The sequence below is a fragment of the Anabrus simplex genome, chromosome 1 (assembly GCF_040414725.1).
Source record: "Anabrus simplex isolate iqAnaSimp1 chromosome 1, ASM4041472v1, whole genome shotgun sequence".
Classification (NCBI taxonomy): Eukaryota; Metazoa; Arthropoda; class Insecta; order Orthoptera; family Tettigoniidae; genus Anabrus; species Anabrus simplex.
This window is the reverse complement of record NC_090265.1, coordinates 1,108,803,752-1,108,825,195: the sequence shown is the minus strand read 5'-3', so window position 1 is coordinate 1,108,825,195 and position 21,444 is coordinate 1,108,803,752. Positions and strand designations below refer to the sequence as shown.

The 21,444-nt window shown below is 37.9% G+C and overlaps 1 protein-coding gene across 1 annotated transcript in view; it reads right to left on the bottom strand.

The window, feature by feature from the left end:
- Positions 1-21,444, bottom strand: part of LOC136858167 (protein-associating with the carboxyl-terminal domain of ezrin) — a 200,696-nt gene that overhangs the window by 161,512 nt on the left and 17,740 nt on the right. Inside the window, exon 2 of the mRNA XM_067137518.2 lies at positions 9,367-9,552. Coding sequence (XP_066993619.1) covers positions 9,367-9,552 — 186 coding nt within the window. The remainder of the gene's footprint in view (positions 1-9,366; positions 9,553-21,444) is intronic.

Here is a 21,444-nt window from a genome sequence, read left to right as displayed (position 1 = left end):
ATCACTATCACCTCTTGAATGGAATTCATACCAAAGACACATCGTACACAAGTTACAGAACATATTGGACAAAAAGCAAAAAACTTTAAACCACAAGTTAACATGCCTAATGGAAGAGAAACCTAAATCATTAAACCAAAACAAAAACACAGAAACTCCCATTTCCTCATGGAACAACACTCCAACCACGATCAACTTATCCAACACCACATTTTCGGACAATGAAATACATCTGTTTGACCAAGGCCTAAAATATAATTGGCCTAGTCCACATAAAGCTGAGGACATAATTACCATAATAGTGGAAGCCGAATCAAACATAAACAAACAAATTCCCTTTGACAAACAGAACGACGTGAGATATGAGATAAAAAAGAAATTACCCACTCTTGTAAAATAAGTTTCTAACATCAATAATTTCACCTCATTAAAGTAAACCCATGAATTAAGAAAAAAGGTGGACACCAATAATGTTATAGTAACGAAAGCCGACAAAGGCAATACCGCAGTCCTAATGAATAAACATGACTACATTCAAAAAACGGAGGATTTCGTTTCCGACAATTCTTACTCAATAATCTCTAAAGATCCTACCTTAAAAACTCAACGCAGTCTAAAAACACTCCTAAAAAACTCACCTTTCTTATTTAACGAACACGAATATAAAAAACTCATCAACATGAATCCCAAATTACCCACCGTCAGATCATTGCCAAAAATACATAAAAAGGATGTTCCCATTCGACCTATCATAAATAGTCGAAATAGTCCGAGGTACAAAACTTCACAATTCCGCCAGAAATTTCTCAAGGAACATTTTACATTCCACAACAAACACCCTATAAAAAACTCAATAGAACTATGTGAAACCTTAAATAAATTTAATTTACAACCTGACCACATAATGTGTTCTTTCGACATTACCAACATGTATTTGAACATCCCCGCTAAGGAAACTATAGAAATCATACGAAATAATCTTACCAAACACAGCACCTTAAGTTTTATAGAAATAGAACAATGTTTAAAATTGCTAAGTTTCTTTCTTCATAATAATTATTTCACTTTCAACAACAAGATATACAAACAAGAAGGTTTAGCCATGGGAGATCCCATCTCGGGAATACTCGCCGAAATTTACATGGATAATCTCGAAAATAGTAAAATAACAAATAGCAATAATGGATTGTGTCTTTGGCTACGCTATGTCGATGACACATTAGCAATAATAGATAAAAATTGCAACAATAGTGAAGACATACTAACCTACTTAAATAGCCTAGACAACTGCATCAAGTTCACCAAAGAAGACGAGGACAATAATAAATTTTCTCGACATTACAATTACCAGGACCTTAAACAATTTCGATTTCCAAATTTACAGAAAACCTTCATTCACTCCCACAACCATAAAACAAAATTCTCTTCATCCATAGTCACACAAACAAGCCTCATTTTACAGCTTAGTGTACAGAGCGCTAAAAATTCCCATGTCAACTGCCAACTTGAAAAAAGAAATAAATACCATAAAAGAAATAGCTATTTTCAACGGATACAATCCCTCAATCATACATAACATAATCAATAAAGTGAAATTGAAATTGACCACGAACCTCTCCCCAATGGAAAAAAACAAATAAAAGTATGCAATCTTTACCTATACTAATCCCATCATACATCGAATCGCTACCCCTTTAAGGATACATGATATTAAGATAGCCTTTAAGACCCAAAATTCAAATCAAAAGTTATTCTTCAATCACAACAAGATAAACTCGGACAACAATAAAATTTTCGGGTTCCGGCATTTACAGACTGAAATGCGCTGAATGCAATAGTTCGTACATCGGTCAAACTGGAAGAAGCTTCACAACTAGATATGCAGAACATTTTAATGCCCAGAAACACAACAAACACTCAGCAATGAGCATCCATATGAAGGACACAGGACACAGTTTCACCACAATCGAACAAGATCTCCAAATTTTAAAAAGACTAGATAAAGGCAGACTCATGACCGAGTTCGAAAATTTGTACATTTTCTCGGAGCAAAAATACAATAATAATAAATACTTAAATGGTCCAATAGACAACCAAAGCCCTCTTTATGAACAATTAATAATTTCATTCAACAAGTTAAATCTGAAAGACAAAAGATTAGTTGACGTCCTCAAAACAACCTCCTCAAGTACCCCCACTAAGCCGTTCAACTTATCACGCCCCTGTTCTCCCTCCAATACACACAACTCCTTCCCATGCGCCAACCACAGGCCCACAGCCCTGCCTTCTCAGGCCCACTCCCCTCCACCAAGACGTCACATGTACAATACAAGGAGCAAGACGTTAGTAACAGCCAGTGTTTTAAAAACCTCTTAGCAATAAGGTAAGAGCCCAACAACACTTAAGATTTTCACATACGTAAGACAGCTCAACATTAATTACATCGGACAACGTTTTGACTATCGCCCATTCAACCAATAAAACTGAAACCCCATACTTCAACAACATAAACACACGGAGAAACTTAAAAACACTAGTCAATTGGGAAGACTTAACGACATTTCAACCGCCCTCGTTCAAGCCATTATTTTTACTGTTTTCAACATGGTTCGTTTTGAATCAAATATCAACTGTTGTTTACATGCACTAGGCACTCCGTCTTCATAGAGAGTGTCCAACGGAGGTGATAAGCCCATGGATACTTGGACAAACTATTTTGTTTGAGTCTAAAATATAATTAGTCAACATAAACATCCAAGTTGAATTACGACGTAATGCAAAATTTTTACATGAGCTGATCATAAATCACATACAAAATTTCACATCTTGAAGCCATTTCTGATTAGATTGCACCAAGACTGTAATAATGAGGTACGGAATAAAAAAAATATTTTTTTTTCTTCCATGGATATTAATACAAATTTGGAATGTTTTTCCACATTATTTTACAATGTAAAATACACATACAGTAAATTGCAATTATATGTATTCTGCATTCATTCTCAACATCTGTACATAAATTTTTAACTGTCTTCGAACTTAGCACCAAATAAGACTTTAACTACCATTATTGTCAATACTGTACAATAGGACGGCCTTGTTTTGAGTGAAAATTCACCAATGTATTTACTAGTGTAACATTTTTTAGTTAATTTTGATATTTTGTTAATGATAAGATCTTGTAAATGTTTTTTAATGTATTCACTCAGGTAACATATTTTTATCATTTTCAACCAGACGTCTGGTAGAATTTTGAGGTATTTGATATGACTGATGATGCCCCACAGAAGGGGCGAAACATGTCTCAACGATTTTTAACAATGTTTAACTAATACGTTAACATCTTGTACTGTATTGAATAGGTTGAGTTAAAATAAATTTCTTATATTATTATAAATCAATTTAGTCTTCGAGAGGCTAATTTTCATACCATACTCATTGTACCTACCTTTACCTTTTGTTCATCAATAATAACAAATATATATCATCAACGTATCTTAACCATGTAATCAATCCATCTATTTTATAACATTCCATGTAATCCATGAATATGTTCGCTATAAATTTACTCATTCGGGACAAAAATTTCAGGTTCCCAAAGGGAATCAACATCAATACCTGAAGCTGGCGAACCCATTGCTAAGCCTTTAAATCGTTTGTAGATTTTGTTGTCAAAAATGAAATAGTTATTTTCCTAAGTAAATTCTAGTAATGTTAAAAATTCTTCAATTTCCACCTTACTTAATTTACTATATTGCATTAAATTCTTTCTTACTATTTTTATAGTATCTACGATAGGAATGTTGGAGTATCCAAACTATGTATCTTATCAACTGGCTAAAAAACTGATAACAACACTAATATGATAATTTTCAATTCAGATAAAATTGAGAATAAATGTATATTTAATAAATAAGGAATTTACAAAGTGACATGCTAAACATGTAGGCAGTGATACATAGGACAGTCTGGAAGAAGTTTGACTATAAGGTACAAAGAACATGTTAATGCAGTCAAACATAACAGATATTCGGCAATGGGAGAGCATATGTTTGAAAAAAATCATAAATTTACAGACATTTCTAATGACATGGAATTAATACATTCGGTCAAAAAAGGAAAAATTCATGAATGTTTTAGAAAATTTAGAAATTTATCTTTCCCAAAATAATCATTTTGAATCAAGTTTAAATGAAAGAAGTACAGATAAGAACCCGTTGTATAAACTAATGTTTAATCATTTAAGGAAGAAAAGAAAAAAGAAGAAAAGGATAGAACTTGAATATCTAAAATTTATTTAGGTATTCTCATTCTAAATTATCAAAATATTAAAATTTTATGTAAGGGTAATTTTCATAATATTTCACTAATGTTTGTTTATTCACTGATATGGTGAATTATGATATAAAACTTTAAATTTTGGGCTAAACAAAAGAGTGCATTATATTGTTTTTATTCTTTGGTTGGACTTCACTGATGAAGGGAATGTATTACGTTCCTGAAACATGTATGAATAAATAATGTTCAATAATTATAAAAAGTGTACTGACAAGATGAACCAAACACATACTATTTTAAATAGCTTTTTACAGAATAGGTCGATATTGCTCATTTTAAAGTATTGTCCGAAATTCTTGTTGGGATTATTTAGATTTTTTTTTTTGCTAGTTGCTTTATGTCGCACCGACACAGATAGGTCTTATGGCGACGATGGGATAGGGAATGGCTAGGAGTGGGAAGGAAGCAGCCGTGGCCTTAATTAAGGTACAGCCTGGTGTGAAAATGGGAACCCACGGAAAACCATTTTCAGGGCTGCCGACAGTGGGGTTCGAACCTACTATCTCCCGAATACTGGCTGCACTTAAGCGACTGCAGCTATCGAGCTCGGTATATTTAGATTTCATATACCTCTCCAGTCTTCAAGTCGCAGTGGCACTACATGTTTTGCTAGGCTGAAGCTCTCCTCATATGACTGGTGGGGAGAAGTCAGCATACACATTAAGGACTGCAGTTGTTTTCTTAACTGGTAGAACTCTACCATAAGATTTTGCAGAACAGAGAGAAAACTTAATTTGAGCATACAGACAAAATAGCAGTGAAGTTAATGAAGAGTAAAGGATAACTGTAACCGCTTCTACAGTGGTTACACTAAAACAAAACACTAAACACGATAAGGGAGGAAAGTAAGAGCAACTCCACAATACCCAAAACCACTACACACTCAATGAAACATCAGCTGAAAGTACGTGAATCTCCGCCAATAACAACTTTAGTAAATATCAGTAGGGCCAACTAGACGACAAAAACTAGGAAAGTGAGAAGAGGCTGAGAACCTACCAAAGGCATGGATATGGCTTAGGTCGCAGATTCAGAAATAATCAACCGTGATCCTTAATTTTCAAAATATTATTTACAAATAAAAATTCCGAACAAATTCCACCATGCAGAAGGTACCGACACATAACGATAATAAAATACAACCTACACGTTCAACTGAGACACACACCAATTATTAATACACGTTTTTTGACAATAGCTTCCTACAAGTTCAAAGATTCAAACGAACTATACATCCAGTTACAAATCCAGTTGTACAATGTAATTTAGTAAGTAAGAAGAAACGTAATGCGCTATTACAATTTACAGTGAAGTTAAACGTACTTTTCAAAAACTCAGGCGTACATTACATGACGCGGAACTACCAGAGGCAAAACCCCAAGGTAAATATATTAAACTACAATTTATATATTAAGCGAAACAAGAAACGAGGAATGCCTCGAAAACAAACAGGCAAGCCCAGCTGACAAGCTAAGGCATCGTAAATAATTAAGTGGCGAATCTAGGTGAGGTTAGGGTAGACTCCTATATGAAAAGGCAAGCGAACATTACAGGAAATTTAAGCTGGAACAGAAATCAAGAGTGCTTACCCACAAGGTGGCCCATCCCGGTAGCGAGACGACGTCGAAACTTCGGACAACCAGATAGACTGCTGACAGACCACAGACAGACCAAGACAAGACAGACCACGAAATGCTGCCTCGCTCTCTTAATAAGGGAAACCCTGGTCTTGGAGTAGCCAATCAGAACGCATGAGCCCGCCTATCGCCACCCAGATTCACCAATCACAACTCCTACTTCAGTCGCGAACTTTAAATAAGTTTCTCGAATACACAAAAGGAACCACATACTAGCAGGCACTAAACAAGGCCAAGAAACTAGTTGTAAATAAAAGAATGTGGAGGTGCTTAGTTTATTTGTACAGAAGCTTACAGATTTAATGCTAAAAGGCATAACAGTATAAAATGAAGATGTATGAAGATTTATTTTTCTTTTGATAGTAGTTTAACATCTCATGAACACAATGAAGGTCTTTGGCGGCGTAAGGAGAGGAAAGGCCTAGGATTGGGAAGATAGTGGCCATGGCCTTAATCACGGTACAGACGCAGCATTTGCCTAGAGGGCTGCTGACAGAGGTGTTTGAACCTAACATCTCCTGAATGAATGCTCACAGCTACGTGACCTGAACTGCACAACCAACTCGCTTGTATGTATGTAAAAATGTAGTAACATTCATAATCCCAATGTAGTACTTAAAAAACTGAAATTCCAACCTACCATTGGTAATCCATAGGAGGTGTAAGTACACATTTTATTTCTAAAAAACATAACTTATTAATAGAAGGGAAATAGTGCAGACTGGTCTATGATTAAAGTAAAGCAGCTATGTGCTTAAGAAAGCAAGCTTTAACAGTCACCGAAGATATGCTTTCTCTGCTTGCTCCTCTAAATCATTGCATGCCCAAGCTAAGTGATGATATTTGTCTAGCAAGGCAGAGAGCAGTCTGTCTGAGACTAGCCAAATTCCATGCATGGGTTTAAGGGATTACAGAAAAAGATTCACATACACTTTTTTCCTCCGAGAATAATGAATTTTTGACACTTCTCTACTTATATCATGAACTAGCTGATGTACCCGTGCTTCACAACGGGTTTCTCAGAAAGACTGACTTTGTGGTTTTCTTAACCTGAAATCAACATAGGTCATTACAAAAACGTATGAATGTAGCGATTAAAAGCAATGCTATCATATAAAATACTCGATCAAATGGAAAGCCGCACATTTTATCACTTTTAACGAACAGTGCTGCGGTTAGATTGCGGTGCCAATCTAATAGTCCAAAGTTCCAGAGCTGGGATGACCAGGCCGCAGATTGCCATGAACACTCATCTGCCATTATTCCGCTAAATATGCACACTGTTCATTCCAATCAGTGCCTCAGAGTAGGAATTGAATAGCCCGAATGCTATGATGATCCAGTGTGTTACGTACCAGTAGTATCAGAAAACTTATAAACCAGGGGAATGTCATGCTAAAGAAGAAAGTTATCTAACTCCCCAGCTACTTCCCATCAATATTCAGGCAGGCTGTTACACTCTGTACGACTGGGCGAGTTGACCGTGTGGTTAGCGGTGCGCAGCTGTGAGCTTGCATCCGAGATATAGTGGATTTGAACCTCATTGTCGGTAGCGCTCATGATGGTATTCCGTGGTTTACTTTCATACCAGTCAAATGCTGGGCCTGTACCTTAATTAAGGCCTAAGGCACTCCTAGCCCTTTCCTATCCCATCGTCGCCATAAACTTATCTATGTCGGTGCGACATAAATCAAATAAAAAATACTCTGTTCGCAGCAGTAATCCTATCTACCGGAGATGAAGGCCAACAGATGACACAAAGCACATCACGACAAACAATGGTCAATGTAATGCTATTGTTGATCAATGTTATGAGCTTTCTATATTGTAGGCCTTCACATTTAGTTTTCTTTCGACTCTGTGATTTGTAAAATATTTTATACCATAAACTGTAGTTTCTTATTCTCCGACTTTACATACCGATTTTCATTAAATACTGTTTACCCATTTCTGGTTACTCGGCGCTGATATGGACTTAGTAACAAAAATCCAAAATCATGAATATCTTTGTGATCATAGCCAGTACGGTAACAATGTATAAGACATGAATAATACGAAATTTAATACTATATATCCCTAGTTATGTAGCATTCATTGATTACACCTCTTATAAGAAATATCTGAGAATTACATTTTAGGCCTTCCCCTAAACTACCCTTTCACTCAGCGTGAATAAAATAATTTACAGTCTAGACTATAGCGACTTATTTCCTGACTTTGCATACCGATTTTCATCAAGATAGGACTACTAATAACAATATTTGAGAATTATATTTTAGGCCTTCCTCTAAACTACCATTTTTCTCAGCGTGAATACAATTATTGATAGCCCAGACTGTAGCAACTTATTCCCCGACTTTGCATACCCATTTTCTTTAAAATACAACCACTAATAACATAAATAGTTGAGAATTCAATTTTAGGCCTTCCCCTAAACTACCATTTCACTCAGCGTGAGTAAAATGATTTATAGCCTAGATTGTAGAGGCTTATCCCTCGACTTCACATACCGATTTTCATTAGACCACTAATAACATAAATAGTTGAGAATTCAATTTTAGGCCTTCCCCTAAACTACCATTTCACTCAGCGTGAGTAAAATGATTTACAGCCTAGATTGTAGAGGCTCATCCCCTGACTTTACATACCGATTTTCATTAAATTCTCTTCAACCGTTTTCTCGTGATGCGTGTACATACATACATACATACATACATACATACATACATACATACAGACAGACAGACAGACAGACAGACAGACAGACAGACAGAAATTACGGAAAAGTAAAAAGTGCATTTTCTTGTTACTATGGACATGACCGATACAGAAATACCATTATTTTCAAATTCTGAGCAATGTACAGACAAAAGTCTTATTTTATATATATAGATTAGTCCGTATCTAAACTAAATATTAAAAATGAATTTCATACACAATTTCTGTGTTTAAGCATACTAACATCCATATTCATAATGATGAATTGTCACACATGAAAGCCGTAACTCAGTTGAACCATTAATTCACAACGTTCTGAAAAGTGGTGCTGATGAAGAAGAGTTGTTTCAAGAGATCAACTTTGAGACAAACTCTGAGGACACCAACTTCTGGTTTTAGAAAACACCTTGGGATCAACGTTTCAGTACAGGATAACTAAGAAACAAAATAATTTTAAGTGTCTTTCAAGCTATAAAAGGAAAGAAGGATAACAATGTTTTATTTCAGTGCACTGGTGATGCAAGTTACTTCTGGCTGAACAACATAACTACAGAGAGAAAAAAGGAAACCGATACTAGCAGGCATGCTATCCCTAGATCGCAGTGCTGGCAAATTTCACATTAGGAGTCTATATACATATTCTTTAGCAAAATATAGAAGAATGTAAACTTACCTTCTCATGCAGAAAAATGAGAGCCTTTAAAATGCTATGTAATCCAAGGGCAATTTGCAAAGTTGTTTGATGATCCAGAACATGAGCCAAGGGTTTCACTTCCTCTGTTGCTAAATGATACCTTCCACTTTTACTCCACGAAGAAATGTACTTGAGAATGCATGGGTGACGATGCAGCATCAAGTTCTGATATTGTAAACAAACCACAAAATTCCATGATTAGGTGTTTTGTTCTACAGGATATTTACAGAACTGTTCATTAAAATCAAAACAGGTAAAATAAGGCACATATATATTAGGATGGTCCATACATGGGGGAGTTATGCAAAAATGTCAAGTGATTTCAATGCACACCCCCTATTTTTTATTTCTGTTTACTTTTAGCATATTTTGATAAAGTGCCAAATTTCATTAAAATTAGATTATGTTAAACCTTGCTGCACTGGACGTAAATATGTAGGTAAGACTAAAGTACTGAAAGAATGTGTGTATTCCACTATTCTCATAAACAACTGAAATATACAAATATATTTTTGGAAATATAGTTAAAAATCTGTTATTTTTTTAATAGAATAATACAAAATGTGTTAACACACCATAAATCAATACCAATTTTAACACAATTTTCTTTTCTATGGGTCTTTTCTACAGTCAGAGTATTGTCTCTGGCAATCTTGCACACATTGCAAAAAGAAATTCCGTTTTTCTTCATCGGCTGTCAAGAGTCCATTGAAATCTTGCATTAACTTCACTCCGCTCTCTGCTGTATCATTTTCCACTTTAAGATTTTCACTACTTTACATACATACTTTTGCCACAAGCAAACATGTTCTCTTTAGGCCATCCAATTCACTGACACTGAGGTACAACTGAGAAAGAAAGAGGAGCATCTTTAATGCATAAATGGGGGTCTACGTTGCTTCACGTCCGTAGGTTTAACCACTACACTGCCCTACACGTGTCCCCCGGGTGGTGCTAAGAAAGCAACAGTGATAAGATGAGACCGAACTGTCGGAAATGACCTCTCGGTCAAAGAGCGAACAAGAAGGAGATGTGTGGTCCTTTTCAGGACCTTCAAGTTGGTAGAATTGGACCATCGCTGCGCATTTGTCAATTGAATATTGAAGGGATTAGTTGAGCGAAATGCGAGTATCTTTCCAGGATTGCACTGAAATATGCAGTTGATATCATCGTGCTTCAAGAAACACACACAGCAGACGAACTACAGTTACAGAGTAGGGGGAAAATTCCAGGCTTTAAATTGGTAGCGTCTAACTATCATCAAAATTATGGCCTTGCAACTTATGTCAGGAATGATATAACAAATTACCAATTACTATCAGTAAATTCTGAAAATGACATTTTTACTACTACAGTTAACATTGAAAACTTGACAATAGTTAATGTGTACAAGCCACCAAATATTACTTGGCCTAATCCTCCTATACCTTCTCTGCAGTATCCTACTATATATCTCGGTGATTTCAATAGTCATCATCATCTTTGGGGATATAACAAGGATGACTCTAATGGTGAAGTTCTTGTGGACTGGATGGAAACTGAAAATTTGAATCTGATTTTTGATGCTAAGGACCTGCCTACCTTTCAATCAGCTCACTGGTCTCAAGGCTACACCCCAGATCTTTGTTTCACAAATCGGCTTCATAATTCACACAGTCAAGTTCGACGTACAGTGCTCAACGGTTTCCCACATAGTCAACACAGGCATGTTCTCTTGGAGGTTGGGATGTCTTTACCTGTTGTTCGTTCACATCCTAAACCAAGATGGAACTTCAAGAAAGCCAATCGGACTGAATTTGCAAAGCAAACAGACTCCAATATCAGATGGATCAAACCAACATACAACAACTACAGCAGATTTGTAGGGGTTATAAAAGGTGCAGCAAGACAATGCATCCCTAGAGGATATCGTAAGGAGTATATCTCTGGCTGGAGTTCAGAGAGTGAGGAATTACTACAAGAATATGAAGAACATCCTAATTTCGACAATGCAGCTGGTCTCCTCCAATCCTTGGATGAGAGTCGAAGAAGGATCTGGCATGAAACAGTGGAATCCCTAGATTACAGCCATTCTAGCAGAAAGGCCTGGTCTATAATTAGGAAACTGGATTCTTCAAACCCTGCAACTAAGAGATCAAAAACAGCCATCAATCTGAATGATTTTGCTAATCATCTAATATCAGTTTCTAAAAACACAAAAGACAAGCGAACCAAAAAGGATATCAAATTAAAGTTGAACATCAAGAAAAGGGCAGCACCGTAGTTTTCTGAATTCTCTACTCCATTCAAAGAAGGAGAAACTGAAGCCGCAATAAAAAGTATAAAACTTGGAAAAGCTGCAGGATTTGATGGAATTTATCCTGAATTTTTGGCTCATTGCGGACCAGCCACAATAAAATGGTTAACCAACTTCTTCACTAATATACTGCAAACTGGAAACATATCACCTCTGATGAAAACAAAGATAATAGCCATACTGAAACCAAATAAAGATCCACCTAAAGTGGAAAGCTACCATCCAATAGCACTTCTAAGTGTTACATATAAACTCCTTGAGCGACTGATCTACAATAGAATTTATGAAACAATCAACAGCTACATTCCTATAGAGCAAGCAGGATTTAGACCTGGAAGAAGTTGTAATGATCAAGTACTGTCTCTCACCACGTATATCGAAAATGGATACGAGAGGAAATCAGTAAGCGTGGCTGCCTTTTTGGATCTATCAGCTGCCTATGATACTGTCTGGCGAGAAGGACTCCTCCTAAACTTTTTGAGTGTGATCCCATGTCGTAAACTTACGGCCTTACTTAGCAATATGCTCAGTAATAGGTACTTCCAGATCTACGCTGATAATGACAGAAGTAGTGTGTTTAAATTAAACGATGGTTTACCTCAAGGATCAGTCCTTTCCCCCCTTCTTTTTAGTCTGTACATATATGACCTCCCAGACACATCATCAAGAAAATTCATTTATGACATTTCTTTGGTGACTCAGTGCTCCAACTTTTATGATGCTGAAACTACTTTAGCCACTGATCTGGAAGCCTTGGATGTATACTTCAAGAAATGGTGCCTTCTCCTAAATCCTCAAAAAACAGTTATATCTACATTCCACTTACACAACAGACAGTCTAATTACAAACCAACAGTCAGATTCCGAGGTGAAGTGTTGCCGTTCTGCAGTACACCAAAATACTTGGGAATAACACTTGATAGAACTTTGACTTTCAAGCAACATCTTTCAAATGTAAATGCTAAAGTAAAAACTAGAAATAATATTCTTCAGAAACTTGCTGGTACATTATGGGGAGCCAATACTCATGTTCTAAGATCAACAGCATTAGCCTTATCATATTCTGTTGCTGCTCTTGGATCAATAGTGTTCACACAAAGAAGATCGATGTACAACTCAATCAGGCAATGCACATAATCTCGGGTTGCATTCGGAGCACGAACACACTATGGCTTCCTGTTCTCAGCAATATTGCACCTCCAGCCCTAAGACGATCAGAAGCTTTCCTAAAGGTTTGGAAGAACATTCAGCAGAACCCCCAACTACCCATCCATCAAGATATTACGCACACTGAACATCAACGACTGAAATCAAGGAAACCACCCTGGCGTACAGCAATGGATCTTGAAAGAACCTCTTTTCATGTTAACAGTTCATGGAAAGCCCAGTGGGATCAGTCTTTGGTAGTGAACAAACATCTGGTTGAGAATCCTTCTAAACGAGTACAAGGATTTGATCTTCCAAGACGACAGTGGAGAATCATCAATCGGATAAGAACTGGACAAGGCAGATGTGGTTATCTGTTGTGCAAATGGGGTTGGACTAGCTCTGCAGATTGTGATTGTGGTGTCTCTTCTCAGTCAATCCACCACATTGTTGCCGACTGCTCAATTCGAGCTTTCAAAGGAACGCTGATGGACATTCACCGCACATCGGATGAAGCAGTTGATTGGGTCAAAATGCTAGACCTAGGAGTTATAGTATTGTACGGACTTGTGACTACGCACATTTACCCTGAACTATATACATGTGTGTACATAGATTCATCATACGATAAATAAATAAATGCATAAATTAATTTGGCCATCCATCTTGCATGATGCAAAGCTCCAGGAAGCCCTACCTTAAGATTCCATCCACAGTTACCCCCCAAAACATGATGCATAATTCAATGAGTTCATGGTAATCATATTTCAGGTATTTTTGGCAATAAAAAAAAAAAAGATAAGTGTTTCTTCAATTTCCACACTACTGAAAGCCTCATGTAAACGCCCATGCCCATCTTCATATTTTTTTTTCCATTGTATTCCACTCTTCCCTAAGCTTTTGAAAAATGCTACACTGGGACAAACTACCACTTGGGGTAACTCATTTTCGAACACACTTCTAACACTATATAGTACATGTGATGACGGCAAGGGAATAACAACATATCTCTTCCTGCCAACTCTTCCAGCAAAGTAACAGCTCCACTGAAACAACCTGTGTTGGATGTGGTGGTGTCGCAATAAAGAATTTGAACTTTCCGATGCAGAATTTTTATGGCATTCCAAACTGTCCGTGATTGTTCTTTCCCACTAGAATTCGGTAATGCAGGCACACCAATTAATTGCTCCTCATTTTCCTAAGTTATGATGATTGGTAGTCTTTCAGTTCTTGAATTCCTGACATTTCATGCTGGTACCAGCTTACGATCCCTGTGAACAGTCACACAACTTGGATTCTTCCCTACCTGTTTCTTCTTCAGTTGTTCTCAATATCTTTGAATTAAACTACAATTAAGTGCTATTTCATCAACATTATGTCCTAAGGCCTCAGCTGTTGCTTCAAAGACAAACACATCATCTTTCTGACTTAACTGACATCTGTCTGAAACGGCTACTAGTTGATGTCATAAAACACTTCCGTCACGTTTATTTTCCTTTAATGAATTTGCCTTCCTTCCATCTACAGTTGCATCACAAGAAGAAATGGAAGCTGAGCTCGTGGAGGACTCTGTAAAAATGGGATTACCATCAGAGTCACTCACTTCAATTGATTCTTCAGACGAATAATTAGTAATCTCCAGAAACTGTGAACTGTTACCACCATTCATTTCATTTCTTTCCTCTTTCACTGCCAACTTTCGGTCAACACCTCTACGACCGGGCTCTATTTGACGTTACAAGAAAAGTTTATCCTCTTCTATTTCTGTAATGTTCAAAGCATTAGCATGAACTACATTGAGGAGATTACTTAGATTTGCAACAAACTTAAGCTCTCGTTCTTTATGAGTATTTGTTCTTCTGTAGGACCTATTTTTTATTATTATTATTATTTTTTTTTTTTTTTTTTTTTTTTTTTTTTTTTTTTTTTTTTTTTTTTTTGCCACTCTGAATGCATATTTACATTATTTCCCCTTTTGTAATGTGAGGTAGAGCTTTTGCGGGAATTCTAGCCTTCTCCCAAAATATTACACAGCCATGCACAACTAAATTAGCACTTTCACCGACAGTCAATTTCACCTTGCATATGCTATAAAACAAGACTGACAAATCTTGTCAATTAGATGTTTATTTATCTCCAATGATCTGGTGTTTAACTTCACCAACTAAATAAATTACTGTGTCACTACTTCTTACTACTTGGCATGATTTCAAAAAGCATTCACAACATTACCGGATGGAAGCTGACACTCAACTGAACAAAGGACAGCAGTTGAGCACATGCATATGCAGGGATAAGAAAACATTATGCAACTTTCTAGCCACTGCGGCATGGGTTCCTCCTCTTCGATTTCAATAAAATGGGTATTAAAATTCTTCTTATAACCAAAGGAAAGAAATTAGGGTGTGTGTGTGCGAAGAAATTTGAAAGATGAAAAATAATGACCACTCTCCTATATATACAAAAGAGAATGCTCCACTGAACAATTTGAGGTGGGGATCCTAGGGTCGGAGAAGCTGGCTTAAGGAGATATGGAAGTAAACTTGTCTACTGCTTTGTCTCACATTACTGTTTTCCAGCTTATTTACAACTAACATGCATACAAGTTTACACGTACTGTGCTGTTTATTTACATGTACATTCTTTATTTCCTGCAAGGAAACAAGGAGGACGAGCCTGATTACTATGAAGTCATGATACAGGTTTTGTTTACTTTACCTGTTCATAAGGTAACTCTGTGCTATCATATTTACATTGTCCCATGTCCGGCTCCATGGCTAAATGGTTAGCGTGCTGGCCTTTGGTTACAGGGGTCCCGGGTTCAATTCCCGGCAGGGTCGGGAATTTTAACCATAATTGGTTCCTTACGCTGGCACGGGGGCTGGGTGTGTGTGTCGTCTTCATCATCATTTCATCCTCATCATGACGCGCAGGTCACCTACAACGTTAAATCAAAAGACCTGCATCTGGCGAGCCGAACTTGTCCTCGGACACTCCCGGCACTAAAAGCCATTTTTTTTTTACATTGTCCCATGACAGAACGTGCTATGAATCACTGACCGACAGACGCATTCATTGCTCAGTGCTATTCAGAGAAGTACAGTACAATACGATGGAGCGGTACCGGCACAGTTTCGCAGAACTCACTGACATGCACCTTGTGTATGGGGAAGTCCGTTGCAATACTATCACTGCTGAAAGGATGTACAGGGAATGATTTCCTAACAGGCATCATCCATCACGACGAGTATTTATTTCTCTCGATTGACGAATGCGGGAGACTGGTTCACTGGAAAGAAGGAACAAAGGACCTGGCAACATGAGACCATTCGCACACCCCATTTTGAAGAGGTGGTGCTGGAACATGCTGCAGCGGACACCAATACAAGTACTCGTCTTATTGCACATGAAATGGGCGCTGCAAATACTAGCGTGTGGCGAGTACTCCACAAAAAACAATTACACTCATATCACCGACAACGTATCCGTGCAATGCTTGTGACTGACTTTGCACCAAGGGTCACGTTGTTGTCAGTGGTAGCTCCAACAATGCAGTGAATGATCAGATTTCCTTCAAATCATGCTGTTCATTGACGAGGTCTCATTTGATCATGATCGTATTTCGAAGAGCAAGAATACCCATGTGTGGGCTGTGGTGAACCCTCACGCTGTAGTATAGTCACACCATGAAGTACGTTTTGCTATGAATATCTGGGCCGGCATTGTAGGTGACAATCTCATTGGGCCATATCTTCTATCTGGCCATCTGAATGGCCGCCTGTTCTTGAGGTTCTTGCAAAGAGTTCTACCTGAGTTGTTGGAGGACGTACCCTTGGCTGTTCGTGCGAGGATGCAGATACAACATGACGGTGCACCACCTCACTTCAATGTGGATGTCCAAAACCATCTCAATGCTGTATTTCCTGGTCGCTGGATTGGAAGAGGTCCTATTCAATGGCCTGCGAGGTCACCTGACCTGAATCCCCTTGATTATTTCCTACGGGGATATCCAAAGTTGCTTGTGTATGAGACCCCAGTGGATATGGAGACTGAATTAGTTGCCAGAATTGTAGCTACTTGCGATGTGATTCGAAACACACCAGGGATATTTGTCAGGGTGCATCAGAATCTTGTTCACTGATGTCATGCTTGCATTGAGGTTGATGGCCATCAGTTTCAGCACATTTTGTAAGATACAATGAAAATGGTACGTTCATTGTGTCAATGATGGTATTTGCAGTCAACTGTAACTAATGTAAATTAAAAAGTATACAGTAATGTGATTGTATTTCTTTTACCTCCTTAAGATGGCTTCTCCAACCCCAGGTTCCCTACCTCAAATTGTTCAGTGAAGAGAGAGAGGAACAAGACTATATGCAGTTATTAGACACTTGTTTGTTCCTTTCCAATACTAAATCCTAAAATAAGTTGAGTTATGACTATTTTAAAAGGGTGTGTACATTGGGCAATACCATTGGACATTGGAATGGTAATCCCTAGTAAGATGGCCACCCTTTCATCATCTATCATTTGCTATTTACTGAATCAAAGTGAATTAAACTGTGTTGTACCATACAACATAGCCAACTAGGTTCTTTTCATCCACATTCAAAGTTCATCAAGATTTACTGATGGATGGTCATACTGCTGCTTCTGAAGAGAACATACTGCAGACATTTTAATGGAAGACAAATCAGGTGACCTTTCAGGCTAGGGCAGTAGATGCAGTTGTTTTCATGGAAGAAAATGCATATGCTAACACTGTAATATGCAGTCTAGAACAGTCCAGCTGAAAGATGGCATCAGGGAAGCCTTGAAAATTTTGAAGGACAACTAATCCAAGAATGGTATTAATGTGAGTGGTACTTACTACGGTAGTACCGACTCACACTAGAAGGAGATCTATTATCATGTTCAATGGCAACCCAGACCAGAGTACAGCATGCTGGATTAGTGTGCCTGATTCGAATAAATCCTGCCAGACATCTCTCCTCCTGTAGTATGTGGAAATGGATCCTGCCATCATTTTTGCCTACACAGGAGCACGAATCATCCAAAAAAGAACATCATGTCATTTGCCATGTCTCTCACATGGTTTGTTGCACCACTGTAACCAACTACCCATGTGCACGGGTGCCAACGGTAGCTTGTGGAGGGGTTTTATGTAGGGATGTGCGTGAATAAAGCCTTAATTCCGAAAACAGGCATTGATTCGCATGAAGCTTTGCGACTCCAAGCTAACCTGATACTCATTTCTGCGCCATGAACATGGAAAAATGCAGAAACATTACATGAATAATACAATGCATGTTAACATTCATTTCCCCTCTGGGATTTTAAGAGTATTGTATACACCGGGCGAGTTGGCCGTGCGCGTAGAGGCGCGCGGCTGTGAGCTTGCATCCGGGAGATAGTAGGTTCGAATCCCACTATCGGCAGCCCTGAAAATGGTTTTCCGTGGTTTCCCATTTTCACACCAGGCAAATGCTGGGGCTGTACCTTAATTAAGGCCACGGCCGCTTCCTTCCAACTCCTAGGCCTTTCCTATCCCATCGTCACCATAAGACCTATCTGTGTCGATGCGACATAAAGCCCATAGCAAAAAAAAAAAAAAGTATTGTATACTGAAGTATCGTTAATGAAGACGACGTAATGGTACAGTTTATATATGAGTCAAGTCAGAAAATGTTGGCATAATAGACTGCAGGCATTTAATTTCATGCCTCTATTTGTCCAGATCTTGAAATGGTAAACAGATATGGATGGCAAATAGTTATTAATTTAACAGGGCTAAAACCATAAAAGATGAAATATCCAATACGGGTAAAGCCATGAAAAATAAACAAAAATTTAACATAGATAAAATCATTAAAAATAAACATACAGAATGAAGCCTTAACCAAACTTGCCAGTATCGACTCCCACACACGTTAGTGGCTATACATTGTCCAATAAATTAAACTGCTGTATTCAGTGAAGCAAATGTTGCTGCTGTGACAATGAACACCATGAATTTCATCCCTTAAATGAAGTTATGCAAATGAGCCACACATGCCTTGGTCTACACGCGAACACTGCTCAACCCGAAGGCCTGCAGATTATGAGGTGATGCTGGGTCAGCATGACAAATCCTCTCAGCCATTATTCTTGCCTTTCTAGACAGAGGCTGCCATCTCACCATTAGAAAAACCCCATGGCACTACAGCCCTGAAGGGCCTTGGCCTACCAAGCAACCACTGCACAGCCTGAAGGCCTGCAGATGTTGAGGTGTCATGTGGTTAGCATGACGAATCCTCTCGACAGTTATTCTTGGCTTTCTAGACCAGGGCCACTATCTCACTGTCGGATAGCTCCACAATTCTAATCACGTAGGCTAAGTGGACCTCGAACCGGCCCTCAGATCCAGGTAAAAATCCCTGATCTGGCCTGGAATCAAACCCGGGGCCTCCGGGTAATAGGCAGGCACGCTACCCCTCCACCACAGGGCTGGCACATCTCACCATTAGGTAGCTCTTCAATTGTAATCATGTAGTCTGAGTGGACCTCAAACCAGCCCTCAAATCCAGGTGGGCCTTTGAGTAAGAAACAGGCATGCTACCCCCAGACTGCAGGGCCAGCTGTTATGATGCACAATAATTGGTAAAATATTTGGTTTAAAATCACACTCTAAGCACTCAACGGTTTTTCTATTTTAAGAGTATACGTTTAAATTATTATTATTATTGCCAAAATGCTACAATAACAATGATAACCTGAAACAATATTTAATGTTTGCTGGCTAATAACTAGCGCCCGGAAGTTCATGCATCTGCATGTTTTTTCTTAGAGGTTAAAAACATATGCTTATACATTACACTAGCCTGCAAAAAAAAACCACTTTCTTTGTGTGGTAAAAAGGAAAATAGGTAGGTTTTATGAATTTCTTAACACAGAATTCGAGAAAAACAATTAGTTTTGGTGTATCACATCTGTTTAGTGGCAATTTTACAAAATGTTATTTTGTTCTTACGTAAAATTGTTGATACTTAGTATTGATTAAATTTGATATATTAATGTAGATTTCAGCTTGCAAAACGTAATCATGCATTAAATATACATAAATGCTGCTTTGTAAGCAAGTAGATGGTTTGTATTATATTTTTAATGTATATTGAAATTCGTGAAACTGAAGCATAAAGCGCCTATTTAGTTTCAGCTGTACAGTTGCTTTTAAATTAATATAACCGTACCTTGAATAAAAATTACATGGTTAAACATACATAGTTTTGTTACTTACATTATGTGCAGGTTAGATTCACACCTCCGTCTTTTTCCGTTTTCCGTGGAATTTCCGGGTTTTTGAAGTTCTTGAATGATCTCTAGAAGGGTCGTCTCGTGCAATCGACCAACAGTAATCGAGCATCATATTCACATCCCAACGTCCCTGATAGGCGTCGTTCTGCATCTTTGAGATCCTCATGAAACCTTTCACCTTGTTCTTCACTGACAGCTCCTAAATTTGGAGGGAAATAATCCAGATGCGAACCTAAGAAATGAAGCTTAAGGCTCATATTACAACCAAGTTCCTTAAACTTTACCAACATTTTCCTTACAATTTCTTTGTATTGATGGTCCTTAATGTTGCCAAGGAATTTGGTCACTACATCTCTGAATGCATTCCAAGCCTCTTTCTCAATTTTGGTCATCGTGTCTGTGAAATTTTTATCCTTCATCAGTTTACGAATCTGTGGTCCATCAAATACACCCTCTTTGAGTTTTGCATCTGATAATGAGGGAAATTTAGTGGATAAATATTGGAAGCATAGGCTACTTTTATCTAATGCCTTGACATACTGTTTCATCAATCCTAATTTGATGTGCAAGGGTGGAAGTAGAATTTTTTTATGGTCAATAAGACTTACATTAAAGACATTTTTGGATCCTGGTTGTAGTTGTTTCCATTCTGGCCAATTCACTGTATCTCAATTTTTTTTTTTTTTTTTTTTTTTTTTTTTTTGCTAGGGGCTTTACGTCGCACCGACACAGATAGGTCTTATGGCGACGATGGGATAGGAAAGGCCTAGGAGTTGGAAGGAAGCGGCCGTGGCCTTAATTAAGGTACAGCCCCAGCATTTGCCTGGTGTGAAAATGGGAAACCATGGAAAACCATCTTCAGGGCTGCCGATAGTGGGATTCAAACCCACTATCTCCCAGATGCAAGCTCACAGCCGCGTGCCTCTACGCGCACGGCCAGCTCGCCCGGTATCTCAATGTTTAACCCGTGCTCTGCTATCTCATTCACATAGGAAATAGGGAAATTTTGTATAGCCTTTTTTGTTGTCCTAGCAACAATCCAATGATCTTCAAATCACCACAAATTTACCACCCATGCTCGTGATATTTAATTTTTTCAAGCACCAACTTTAAGGTCTCGTATGTTTCAGACATTTTTGTGAAGAGTGCAAGTGGTATGGATGCCAGAACATTTGTATTATGAAGCGAAACAGCCTTTAAACTTCTTTTTGGAAGAGTCAATAAAATCACGTCAGTTACTAGGATCGTACTCTTTCCCTCCCAATTGACGTAGAAGATTTGAAACATCTGCACAAAATACAAGTTCATCTTCTTGAGTATAA